At 42.0% G+C, this 13318-nt stretch overlaps 1 protein-coding gene across 1 annotated transcript in view; it reads right to left on the bottom strand.

Moving 5' to 3' along the window:
• Positions 1 to 13318, bottom strand: part of PXYLP1 (2-phosphoxylose phosphatase 1) — a 98134-nt gene that overhangs the window by 23898 nt on the left and 60918 nt on the right. Inside the window, exons 3-4 of the mRNA XM_006261318.4 lie at positions 9842 to 10003; positions 8628 to 8754 (exon numbers count right to left, since the gene is read on the bottom strand). Of these exons, the coding sequence (XP_006261380.1) occupies positions 8628 to 8754; positions 9842 to 10003 (289 nt within the window). The remainder of the gene's footprint in view (positions 1 to 8627; positions 8755 to 9841; positions 10004 to 13318) is intronic.

The raw sequence follows: 13318 nt of genomic DNA, 5'->3' as shown, positions 1-13318 counted from the left end.
CTCAGAGAGATATTGGATTGGTCTAATCAATCTGAAAGCTATGGGACTCTTCTGTATGGAAAAGCACAGGCTCAGGGGTGATCTGATAGCCACCTGTAAGTTTATAAAGGGGTATAACACCAGGATCTGGGGGAACATTTGTTCACCCGAGCACCCCAAGGGTTGACAGGTCTAACAGTTATAAACTCCTGCAAGACCGTTTCAGGCTGGACATAAGGAAGAATTTCTTTACTGTCCAAGCCCCCAAGGTCTGGAATAGCCTGCCGTCGGAGGTGGTTCAAGCATTGACTTTGAACACCTTCAAGACAAATTTAGATGTTTATCTTGCTGGGATCCTATGATCCCATCTGACTTCCTGCCCCTGGGGCAGGGGGCTGGACTCGATGATCTTCCGAGGTCCCTTCCAGCCCAAATGTCTATGAAATCTATGAAATTTCTGCAAGCCTTCCTGCCCATTTACTGTATTTGTCTAGTACCTGATCCTCTTTAATCAAGATTCCCATCCATTTTATGAGTATAATATTAAATTATGCTTAATGAGTCATTTCAGGTGCGTTTTCACACAAGCACTGCATATTTTAGGAACATTCCTATTTTGCAGTGTTAAGTTAGCACTGTCAAACTGGCAGCCTGCATGCAGTCCCTAAGGGGTCAATATGCAGCCCCTGGGTCCCAGTCCAGGTGATGCTCCTACCTTTGCCCTGAAGCTGATGCTGCTGGAGTTCCCAGGCTTCCCCGCTCCCTCCTCTGGTTTTTGCTGCTTGCCCCTGCGGGCACAGCAGAATTGCATGGCCTACAGGGCTGACAGAGCCCATGGATGGAGAGCTCAGAGGAACCTGGGGACCCCATGAGGTACAGAAGCACCAGTGCAGTGCAACAGGAGTCATCTACTGCAGAGAGGGGAAGCACAACAGGCAGCATGTCTGCATGGAATCAGGTCCCTGGGGCTCAGGAGGGGGAGATGGGTAGGGGGAGACTTGCACACAGTGCATGAGGGTCCCATGCAGTGCCTCATGCAGCTCCAGTTGTACGCAGCCTCCATGGACAGCCCTAGTTTAAATCATAGGCTTTAATAAAATGAAAAAAAAAAGAGCAAAGAACTGAAACAGGACTAGGTCTGCAAGTTTGCTAGCAGATTCCTAAATGGAACTAGCCCTAATTTTCAAGCCACAGAGGCAGGGGAAATTACTATTCCCAATATCCTTGGACACTATGCATGAAAACCGCAAATGAAAAGCTGAAGCAGCAAGATGGTTCAGGCTCAATGACTAAGTGACAAATGCTGCTAACAGTAGTGGTGGGTGGAGGGGGACAATAAGTGAGACAACCAGGAATGCATCTTGTAAATCTAGTGAGACAAGAAGCATATGTGCAATCATGTCATGCCTAGACTGAAATTCAATTGTGTCCAGATTCTTTCTCCATCACCATTAAAGGATGACAGAAAAATCTCTGGTTAATTCTACATTGCAGAAGTAAGAACAGTTTGGAAGAAAGGAGTGTATCCTCTATTGTTTTTTAGGGGGAGGAGGAAGAGGGAGAAGGGAAGGAAGAAGAAAGGGGGTACTTATTGCCTGCTCATCTTTTCATCAGATCTTGCCTAAAGTGACATATAGAGGAAGCGCCACCCATCCATCTGTCTTGTTGGCACAGGGAACCAGATATAAACAAGAAAACACTGCAGATCAAACCACCCTACAAACACCTGTGCTCTTGACCCCTGCACTGCTGAGCAGGCAGCAACAACAAAGCTTTGGGTTTTCATTGACCTGCTTCCAACCCTAGTTTAAACACAAAAAATACACTCAGGTTTTCAAAATGTTGCATGACCGGGCTTCTTTAATAACAGAATGCTCATAAACTTATAGGTTTAAAGATTTTCCATTAAAAACCAAAAGCAAGGTTTATAGCAAAACTGGTTTTGAAAGAAGTATGATTTTTATAGGTATTATTCATATGAAAGCCAGTGATGAGAGAACTACATCAGTTCAGTGACAAGCTGATGGCTCTATTCCCACATCTAAATCTGCACCTATTTTCAAGTGTGAAGAGGTTTAATATTCACTGCATTTTCTAGACTATTTTTTACTCCATAACAATTTACGTGAGAAAATTTCTTATTCCAATAACTGCTTAGAAATATTAGAAACGATGTTCCAAAAATCAGTCTTGTTCATACAAAATCTGTAGTTAAACTCAAAACCAGTTACAAAAAAGGGGGAAAGGGGAGAAGAAAGGGGTTTTGCATCACATGACTTTTTCCTATAACTAGGCTCTCATATACTCAACTCACCATGGAAGCTGTCCTAGAAACAAGCCACTTAACCCCAACTTTACAAAAGGAAAACTTCAATCTGAAGAAAACTTTTATAAAAAGCACAAACAGAATGGGTGCAATAATTAGCTCAATAGACCAAGAGAGCCCAAATTAAAGTCTTATAAAAGAATATTTCTGATTGGAGTTCATTTTTGATTTTCCATTTGGATGTAAAAATTCAGTGTGCTCATTGGAAAAATTCTCTGTCTTGGAAAATGAAAGCAGTGAAGACCCAAGTACAATACAAATTAGTGAACTAGGGCAAAGGCTTTTATACTGCATGTCATACTATGTACTTGTTGCTGCTCTGTAGTGTACCTCACAGGCATCAGTAAGCACAAATCTAAAGCAAAAATTGCTCCTGCCAAAAGTAAATGCAGCATCAAGAAAAAATCTGCAAACTGATTTGGACCTGCTACCACAGCAATGCTAAACAGCACAAAGATTCAATTTGAAACAGAAGTATCATACATTCAAATACAGTGATTGATATTAAAATTATATTTACCAGAAAATGATAAATTGACATACCATAGTTTTTTCATTTTACTTAGATTATCATGGTATTTCAAAGTCCACAGAGTTATAACTGTTGGTAAAGGGTGGTTTTTGAATAACATACTGGTTACATCACATCTAAATTAAAGAGCCCAAAATTCCAATAATGACAAATATATTGGTCAGGCAGATCGTGCCTGACTAATCTAGTCTCTTTTTATGACCAGGTTACAAAACGCCTGGACACAGGAGGAGGGGTGGATGTCGTATACTTAGACTTCAGGAAGGCCTTCGATACGGTATCCCACCCCATACTGGTGAACAAGTTAAGAGGCTGTGACTTGGATGACTACACAGTCCGGTGGGTGGCGAATTGGCTGAAGGGTCACACCCAGAGAGTCGTGGTGGATGGGTCATTTCCGACCTGGAAGGGTATGGGCAGTGGGGTCCTGCAGGGCTCGGTCTTTGGACCGATAATCTTTAATGTCTTCATCAGTGACTTGGATGAGGGAGTGAAAAGTACTCTGTCCAAGTTTGCAGATGACACAAAGCTATGGGGAGTTGTGGACACGCCGGAGGGCAGGGAACAGCTGCAGGCAGACCTGGACAGGTTGGACAAGTGGGCAGAAAACAACAGAATGCAATTCAACAAGGAGAAATGCAAAGTGCTGCACCTAGGGAGGAAAAATGTCCAGCACACCTACAGCCTAGGAAATGACCTGCTGGGTGGCACAGAGGTGGAAAGGGATCTTGGAGTCCTAGTGGACTCGAAGATGAACATGAGTCAGCAGTGTGATGAAGCCATCAAAAAAGCCAATGGCACTTTATCGTGCATCAGCAGATGCATGACGAATAGATCCAAGGAGGTGATACTTCCCCTCTATCGGGCACTGGTCAGACCGCAGTTGGAGTACTGCGTGCAATTCTGGGTGCCACACTTCATGAAGGATGTGGATAACCTGGAGAGGGTCCAGAGAAGGGCCACTCGTATGGTTAAGGGCCTGCAGACCAAGCCCTATGAGGAGAGACTAGAGAAGCTGGACCTTTTCAGCCTCTGCAAGAGAAGGTTGAGAGGCGACCTTGTGGATGCCTATAAGTTCATCACGGGGGCACAGAAGGGAATTGGTGAGTATTTATTCACCAAGGCGCCCCCAGGGGTTACAAGAAACAATGGCCACAAGCTAGCAGAGAGCAGATTTAGAGTGGACATTAGGAAGAACTTCTTCACAGTTCGAGTGGCCAAGGTCTGGAACGGGCTCCCAAGGGAGGTGGTGCTCTCCCCTACCCTAGGGGTCTTCAAGAGGAGGTTAGATGAGTATCTAGCTGGGGTCATCTAGACCCAGCACTCTTTCCTGCTTATGCAGGGGGTCGGACTCGATGATCTATTGAGGTCCCTTCCGACCCTAACATCTATGAATCTATGAATCTATATCATCTATTTTTTCCAAGAAAAATCAGTGAACTTGCTAAGTTAAACTCCAGGATCTTTTCCTCTCAGATACAAAAGATAAATACGAAGAAATACAGAAATAACAATAAAATACAATATAAATGTGGAATGTAAACATCTGCAGTGGTTTCAACATTTCATTGGCAGAAGCTGCTCATAAATATACTTCTTAGAGACTGCAATTGTTATAATGCAGAAAAGCAACTTAGACTGAGATGGAAATTCTTTACCATTCATGTGGGAAAGCAGTTCATCTGAAATGCTGCATTTAGACTTTTTAGCAGATCTTTTACATTTGAGGGCGGGTGATAAATGTAGTCTAAATACTCAGTTAAACTGGTTTTGCTCTCTTATAGGCAGATACAATTGCAGAAGGAGAAAGAGAATCACCAAGAACTTCTGCTGCTTTGAACAGGTAACTAAATATGGCATTTTTACATAAATATAATACCATGTTTTGTATTATTTTGACACCAGGGACATGAGTCAAAGACTGGGACCCTACTGTATTAGGAGCCGTATGAACAAAGAGCCTGCTACAAACAACTTACATTATATAATAAGATAAGAAACCATAAATGAGACGGAAGTGGTCAATGGTGATCTGCACTGCTGCCAGTCTAATCCGTGTCAAGTAGTTCTAAGCGCTATAGAAAAGGAGAATCTGAAGGAGTGTTTTGAAGGAGGATATAGAGGTAGCACTGCTGATGTTTATAGGGAGCTCCATTCAGGATAAGGGACAACAGAGGAGGACAGCACAAAGGGACTTATTTGAAAACCTAACAAGTGGACATAGGAAGCCATGTCATAGGTCAGTCAGAGGTAGATACCAACATCTTAATCATGAATGAGAGAGGAGAGAGAAATTGTGGACAGGCCAGGAAGGGCCTTGAAAGCAAAAATGAGCAGTTTATGTTTAATGCAATTGCGAAAGGGCAGCTACAGGAGAGATGATATCCCTCTAGAGAGAGGCAAAGGCACAGGTGATATGGTCAAACAACAGGAAAAGCAATCTTTTGCCAAGCTACTAGAGCAGTGATATTCAATCAGGTTGCCATGACACCCTGGGGTACTCCAGATCCTTTGAAGGGTGCACAGGATGTGAGATAAGTGCAGGCTCTGGAGGTAAGCACTAAATGAGTTTTGGAATTGTGCGCCAAACTCACAAAAGTTATACAGGGGTGCTCCAAGTCCAATGAGGGGTCTCTCAAGCCCATAAAAATGGAGAAACTAGGGGTGCACTGAGAGAGATTTTTGGGGCTGATACTGATAGCCGATATTTAAGGAGGCATATTAGCCGATACCGATCCAGTTTCTGATGCCAGCTGGCAAGTCTGGTGTGATGGACTTACGTCCCCTACAGATCAACGCCCCCCGCGGTGAGGGAGGGGCAGGAGCAGGTGCTGCCCAGGCAGGGTGTGGGGCAGGGTGGAACCGCAGCCCATGCGGGGGAGGCGGCTCCCACCAGTGCTTGAACCCTGGGAGGGCACAGTGGGGCATGTGTGCCCTGGATCTGCATGGGGTGGGGCAGGCTGTGCAGGGCTCTTTTTGTTGAGGGCTGGGCTTAGAGTGGGTGCCAGCAGCACTGGGAGGATGCTGTATCCACCCCAAATTTCACCACCACTCCATTCCCAGCGCCACTGCTGCCAGCCGCCCGGCACAGCCCTGGCTCTTCTTGGCACATGGGTGAAGGCAGGGTGTTGAGCTTGAGCTGTGCCAGGCGGCTGGCAGCGGTGGCACTGGAAATGAAGTGGTGGTGAAATCTGGGGTGAATGCAGCATCCTCCCAGTGCCGCTGGTGCTCATGCTAAGCCCAGTCCCCGCTGAGGCAACCCCACGCAGCACAGGCTGCAGCTCACCTCGCCCCGCACAGATCTGGGGAGTACATGCCCCCCCCCCCCCGGTGCCCTCCCAAGGTGCAAGCAGTGGCGGGAGCTGCCTCCCCTTCCCTACAAGCCATGGCTCCAGCCCCACCTGGGCAGCATCTGCCCCATCCCTCATTGGGGGGGGGTGTTGATCTGCACCCCCAAACCCCTTCCTTCCCCCCTTCCTTTCCACCCACACCGGACTTACCAGCTGGAGGCAGCTCTCCATGCTGCCGGCTCTGTTCTTTGCTGCGACTGTGCGCAGCACATGTATATTTATTGGCCAAATTATTGGCCCCCATCTCCAATACAGCCAATTTTCTTTATATCGGTATCGATCTGATATCAGACCAATGTATCTGTACACCTCTAGGAGAAACACTGTACTAGAGAGAGGAAGTGATAAGAAAGGAAGCTATGGAGGCAGCTGAAGCAATGTTTACCACAAAATGGGGACCAAAAAAGAAGCAGAGATGCGCAGAGTGCTTGAGAGCTCTGCAGAGTAAGAGGAGCAATGAGGTGAACAACAAGTGACACCAGGACCCAACAGGGAATTTTAAGTAGCTTGTACTGCTGAAGCAGAGAAGAGGCAGCTTGCAGAAAAACAGCTTTAAAATTCTGGGTAAGCTAGGGCAGCGGTGTCAAACATACAGCCTGTGGGCTCAATCCAGGACCCAGAGCTAGGTCACCTGGCTCACAGCCTTTGCCCTGCCCCCGGCTGCAATGGGGAACCTTCCTACAATGGCAGCCAAGCCCCTGGGTGACAGCCACAGTGCTGGAGCCCCAGCAGCACTATGGGAACAAGCCTGCTGCCATAGCTTGTTCCCACAGTAGCAGCCAAGCACCCATGGTACCAAACTTCTTCCCATGTTATTGATGAGGCCCCAACACTGCTGTTCTCACCCAGGCAATTGGCTTCTGCTGCCATGGAAAGAAGCTGGGGCTGGGACCCTATAGCTCTCGTATGCTTGGCTACCAAGGACCTGAAAGAAAGCAAGGATTCGTGAGCCCCCGCAGGTATGGAGGAAGAAACCAGGGGCAGGGGTGGGGTCAGGGACAGGAGGGTCCATGGGCTGGAGCCAGCTCTTCCTTCATTTGAACCAATCTAACACCATTCATCCAACACATGCTGAGTCAGCTTTGACACCTTGAGCCAGGAGTAAGAAACCATGTAAAAAAACCAAACAAAAAAACCCCCCAACATCGCACTAGGAGCTGGGTTGCAGTCCAAATACTCTCCTAATACATCAGAATCCAAGACTGGTGACTTACCAGTAACTGGAGGGAAGCTTAGTTAGAGACTGATCACTAAGAAGTGTTTGATAGCAAGATGTAATATAATGACCTTCCTTCCCTGCACGACTCGTGTAACTTAACCACAAGGAATTCTCTTGAGCTACATGTCTGATTGAGGCCAAACTGACTTTAATGTTGAATGCAACAAGTATGTTCTGCCTCATGAATTATTAGAACTACATATTTCAACAATGAAACCAGCAAAGGAAGTTTTTGTAGTAAGAACTACTACAAACAAACAAAGGAGATTATTGTGGAACAGAACCGGTAGGTTCATTTTACTCATCAACAGCACATTCAGTTTTTAGTTCAATCTGCAGTTATGGAAAAGAGGACACTGATACAGCTGTATTTCTCAGGGATATCATCTCCCTTCAGCCCATATTAAAACTGTCTATAAAAGTAAACATGAAACTTAATATAAAACAAAGTTATAGTTACAACACTTTCTCAAAGCCTATTAAATCCACAGAGGAAGCCAAGCAGAGTGGCACAGTATAGACTAATGCCTCTCTGAATTAGTCTACAAAGTGCACTGTCATTGCTTTCTGCCTGATTTCAGATTAACATAGGAAACTACCTCTATTAAATACATGCTAAACTTTGCCTAAACATGGTACACTGAATCAATTGTTTTGAAATGAATGGAAAAGTTACCATGTCGAAATATGTGCTTGGCAATAGGGAAAAATAGCTTATTTCACAAAATATAATTTTACCATACATTGATTTTTTTTAAATAGTTCTCTAAAGGAAATCTGTCACTTGAAAAAAAAAAAATCTGACCTTTCCTTTAAATTGCTTCAAAACCAGGAAATTGAAGACTATGGCTCTCACAAGATGAGATTTAAAACTAAAGCCTTAATAGCTAATAGTACAAAATCTATATATGCAAAACAGTTTGAGTTAAACCTTCTGTAGATACTTTAATTTAGGAGTTCCAGATTTTTGTCCAAATAATTCTACCCAAAACATTCATTAACATGAAGTGCATAATTTTCACATACATGCATTGTTATATACATTTGATTTGTTACATTCTTAAGGACCAAATAAACTTGCTGTCAACAGCATAACAAAATAAGTCATTCTGCTCTTTAAGTCTGTTCATGCTGGATGCCTCGGCTAGCACACAATATTTTGAAGCGTTATAAAAAATAAAATATCAACATGGGGAGAAATGGTTAAGCCAGGAAGCTTACCTGCTAGAAACTAGCATGCAGTCAATGTCTGGTCTCTTTGTCTTGGGGATGGCATAAAGTGGATATCTATCCCCATGGCGAATCAACACATGGACAGACACCAGTTTAAAATAATGGGGTACCTGACCTATGTCAAATAAAGAATAAAATTAAGTGCAAGTCTCTCTATACTCTCCCAGTGTTTAATTCTATTCTTCCAAGTGAAAAATCCATGTAATATTAATGTACTGTACATCAATTTATTCAGTGCTGAACAGACTATAAAGCAGTGACAATCCTTTATACAGAAGGATTTATTTAAAATAAAGTACTAAAAAAAGAAATCCATACTAAGCTCTAGGAGCTTAATGAAGAATTAGTACATGCAGCATTCTAATATTAAATAGACTAATTCCTCAAAAGGGGATTCAGCCAAGGCACCACCTAAACAACTTTTATTCACCACTTATTTATTCCAGGAAGCCTTCCATCTCTCCAAAATCTTTATTGAACACATGCCTTTCACCGCTTACCCATGAGGTACCAAATTTGGACTGGTTTGGATCACATTTGTTGGCTTTGATCTTTACCTCAAGTTTATCTCCTGTACAGACCGACATATTTGCCAGTTAACACTGCCATTTACATTAATAGGAAGCACGGATATAGGTATTTAAGCTATTGCGGGGCAGGCAGTCCAAACCATGCCTTTGCCCTCAACTGAATATGGAAGCTGCTTCACCTTCTCCATCTGCTACTTCGAGCATTGTCTCTTTCCCATGGTTCCCACTAACTTGTAATTTTAGAGCAACTACTCAAACTGACTCTGATCCTGCCCTGAACTTACTCAAATTTATCAGAATTAGGAAGTAATTATAGTTTCAAAAGGTGTTAAAACAAGGTGCTAATTATATTTTAAAACCTATTCAATCTATAACCTACAGATCTTGTAAAGTCTTATAAATAAGCAGTTAACTGTCAGCAGAACCTTTAAAAGTCACCTTCAGTAAGCATCTCCAAAATCAACACATGCCAGCAAATGTACAGAGGGAAGAAAGAATGGAAGGACTGAGTGCTTTGGGCAATTCAATAGATCTCAGCAGCTAACTTATTTCTAGCTCGAAATTCTAAAGTACTGAACAGTGAACAATCAAGGTAATAATTTCCAGTGGCAACATAAGGGAATTAAGACTGAAATAAACTGTCATTTGCCTACCCATTTCCACATGACCTACCTTCCATACTGCGTTCAGTTATGGTAGGAATATTACAGTAAACACGAGCTTCATAAATAGGATCTATTGCAGGGGGTTCCGTCAGTGGATCAGGCATTATCCTCTTGCGGCTCTTCGGATTCAGCACGTCTTCTTTGACTGGGTTGACTGGGATCAAGTGCACTGAAAGAGACAAAATTTAAAAACAGCTGTAGCCAATTATCACTACTTACCTATTCCATTATTAACATAATGCACTCTATATTGTAAGAGCAGACAATTTTACCAGGAAACTGACTTCTGTGAAATCAAATCTGTTGTGGACCACTGATCACTTTTTGTATTTATCCCCGTCAGTGTTTTATGCCTGTACATAATGAAGCTGGCAGACCTCAAGAGAGCTCTCAAGTCACATGTTGCACTTGGAGTAGTGCAAGAATCTCTGGATATTGTGTCACTGCCTTTCCCATTTGTACACTTTTCCTGAAAACTTCTCATTCTTTCATGGGGTGATAAAAGCATCAAAAAAGAGGAGGAAATAAAAATATTACATAAGTTATTAGGCTTTAAGATACAGATCATTATTTCCTACCTGCTCATGGTTACCAATCTCCTAAGAATAGTGTTTGAGAGATTACATTTAACAAACCAAGAGAGACATTCCTTGGTAAAGGCTCACGAACTCTTAGGATGTTTGGAATTCTAATATTTAGAGAAGGAAATCTTTTTTTAGTAGAGAGAACTGGAGATAAAGGACAAATTTTATTCTGTTTTCTTAGGGGAGGGAATGACTATAATTTTCTCCTAATTTCTGATTCTAATGTCAGGATCCATAACTTCAGATAGCATTAACCCTTAGCAGTAATTATCAGAAACTTTTATTTCAGAAACCTGATACTACTGAGTCTTAGAATAAATGTTGCTTTGGTTACTTGCCTTGGGACTTGCTCAAACATGAAGAAAATGATGGATTGTTTGCTTCATGTTTCATCATCTCCTTAGAAACACAAGGGGTCCAGAATGGCAGAAGTGGCAAGAAGAAAAATGTCAGCAAAATTAATTTTTATAATAAACAGTGGGTCTCAGCAGAACCCATCTACCTTCCTGTCAAGCACTATCTATTATTTCTTTTCATATACTCCAAACGCCTTGTGCTTGCTCCTTGGTAGATGAACTACTGACCAATGGCAACTGTCAGATTGGGACTAATACGTGTGCTCTGTATGTTAAACCAGCTGCAGTTAAGCTCATGTATGCCCAGATGTTTTCCCCTAAAAGCTGTCTTGACAGCTCCATGTAGAAACACACCAACCAGTGCTAGTTTGTATACCTGTTCAGCCTATGCAGGTGGCTGCTAATGCCAGTTGCACAACTCAAAAACAGAAGAGAGGGAGAGGGAGGAGGAGGAAGGAACCTCTCCAGAGCAGGAAACAGCAGAAGAAAAAATTAGGGAATATGGAGGGCACAACACCAAAAATAAGTGGAAAAATAAAAAGATTATAACACATGAGGGATGAGAAAGAGAGAAATAGGAAGATGAGAGAAAAGAAAGGGAACATGGATGGGAAAGAAGCAGATAAGACAGAGGAAATTATCTGGGATATGAGTGTAGCAAGATAAGCTACTGAAATATCCAGTTCGATAATCTAATAGACTGCCATGGACAACCGCGTGCAGAAACACATCAATGAGACAGAACTTTTCTCTTTTGCCCTCAGGTTTGGTTTTTTTAATTAATGGGACTGAGACATTTTCCTACAACACACAATACAGTTATAACAAGTTTTCTAAGTTATTACTAGGAGAATACCTGTGGTATCTGAAATTAATATCTGGTCTCATATTCACAATTCATGGATAAGTCCAAGCAACATATTTTTCTAAGTCTCAAGAAACCCCTCCCTCTTGAGGCTCATCAGATCCCAAGCCTGGACATCTTTCAAAAACGCTGCAAGATCTTTCTGTTTGTACAGGCATTTTGCAATCAAAACTAGGCCATGTTGCTTAGTGGGTCCCTGCATTATTTTGCTTTTTATTCCAGTTATGTTCTGTTTCTCTTGCTGTAAGCTGTAAACCTTTGTTGGGAAGGGCAACATATATATTGCCTAAATAAATACGTGCATACATTTTTTTTTTTTTTTACAGTTTTCAACTATTGCCCCTCCTTGGTGTTACCCCGAAAAATAAAATATTTTGGAGAACGACAAAATATATTTCTTTTTTTTCCCCCCACTCACTATAAAGTCACCATTTGACAACCTGAAATTGAAATTCTATACCAAGTTAAAAATGACATCTGCAATCAAACAACATACAAATAAAGCATGGACAAATTCAAACAGGACACAAAAAGGAGTAATGCATCTAAGGAAAAGCTAAATAACACTGTATTTGACAACTAGCAGAACAAGGGAACAGAAATAAGAACCTGCAATGTTGACAGTAATAAATGTAATACACATTGACTTTAGAAAAATGTGTGAAAAAATAAATTCTTCACTTAAATATTCTGGCCTTACCCCAAAAAAGAAGTACATGCAATTATTGAAGAAAAAGCACACAAAAAAACCACTGGTCCTCTCACAGAACACTCTGAAAGGGACGCAGCCAATATAAACCTCACATACCGTCAAACAAGTTAAAAGAAATATTTCTATTCGTCTTTGTGATGGTAAAAGCTTGCTTCTACAAAATCTAAAACGAAGGTCAAAGTTGCACTGACAATGTCCTGTTAGGCTGCCTAGAATTGAAGGCTCTTTTTTCATTAGTAGCCTTGAAAGACTGCAGTCATAATAATGAACTCTCAAAGCTTTGTTCATGCCAGCATATTCTGGTCTTACAAATAGAGAAAGCTTTTATGACTGAAAATGAAGAGGAGAACAGTTCACATCATTTCCAATATTAGTCTTCAACTGCAAGGAAGAGAGACAAATTTCAAAGCCAAGTTCTACTTCTTTTTCTGTCCATAGGAATTCTTCAGTTGCATCATAATTACAAAAGGTTCTGATTTTAGCAGCACAGTTCTTTTAGGGATTGAGGATTTTGTGCGAGTTGGGGAAAACAATCAAAGGAGGGAAACTAAAATGCAACAATTACAGAAAATTGTTAAGAGACAAAGTCAAAGTCAGTAACAATTCACACAGAGACTGCAATAATTAAGATAGTGTTGTAACATACACATTAAGAACAGTCCCAATTGGTTTCTATTCATCTACCAAAATCAAAGCTGAGACCTGCATATTCCTGCTCCAGTTGCTGATGCAGCCAACCATCCATAGTTCTCGAGCTCTGAATTTTACTTATAGATTTTTTAAAATTTGGTACACACACACACACACACACACACACACACACACACACACACACACAGAGTCAAGTGTGGGGTTATGTTAAAGTTAGGTATGGGGGAATCTGTGAGAATGAAATTTGGGTTGCAGATTGCAATGTGTGAAACTGCCAGAGTGTTACAGTAAGGTTTACTTTCCTTATTTGCTATAT

This window comes from Alligator mississippiensis, chromosome 7 (genome assembly GCF_030867095.1).
Source record: "Alligator mississippiensis isolate rAllMis1 chromosome 7, rAllMis1, whole genome shotgun sequence".
NCBI lineage: Eukaryota > Metazoa > Chordata > Crocodylia > Alligatoridae > Alligator > Alligator mississippiensis.
Note: the sequence above shows the minus strand (reverse complement) of the source record. Positions and strands in the feature narration are given on the sequence as shown.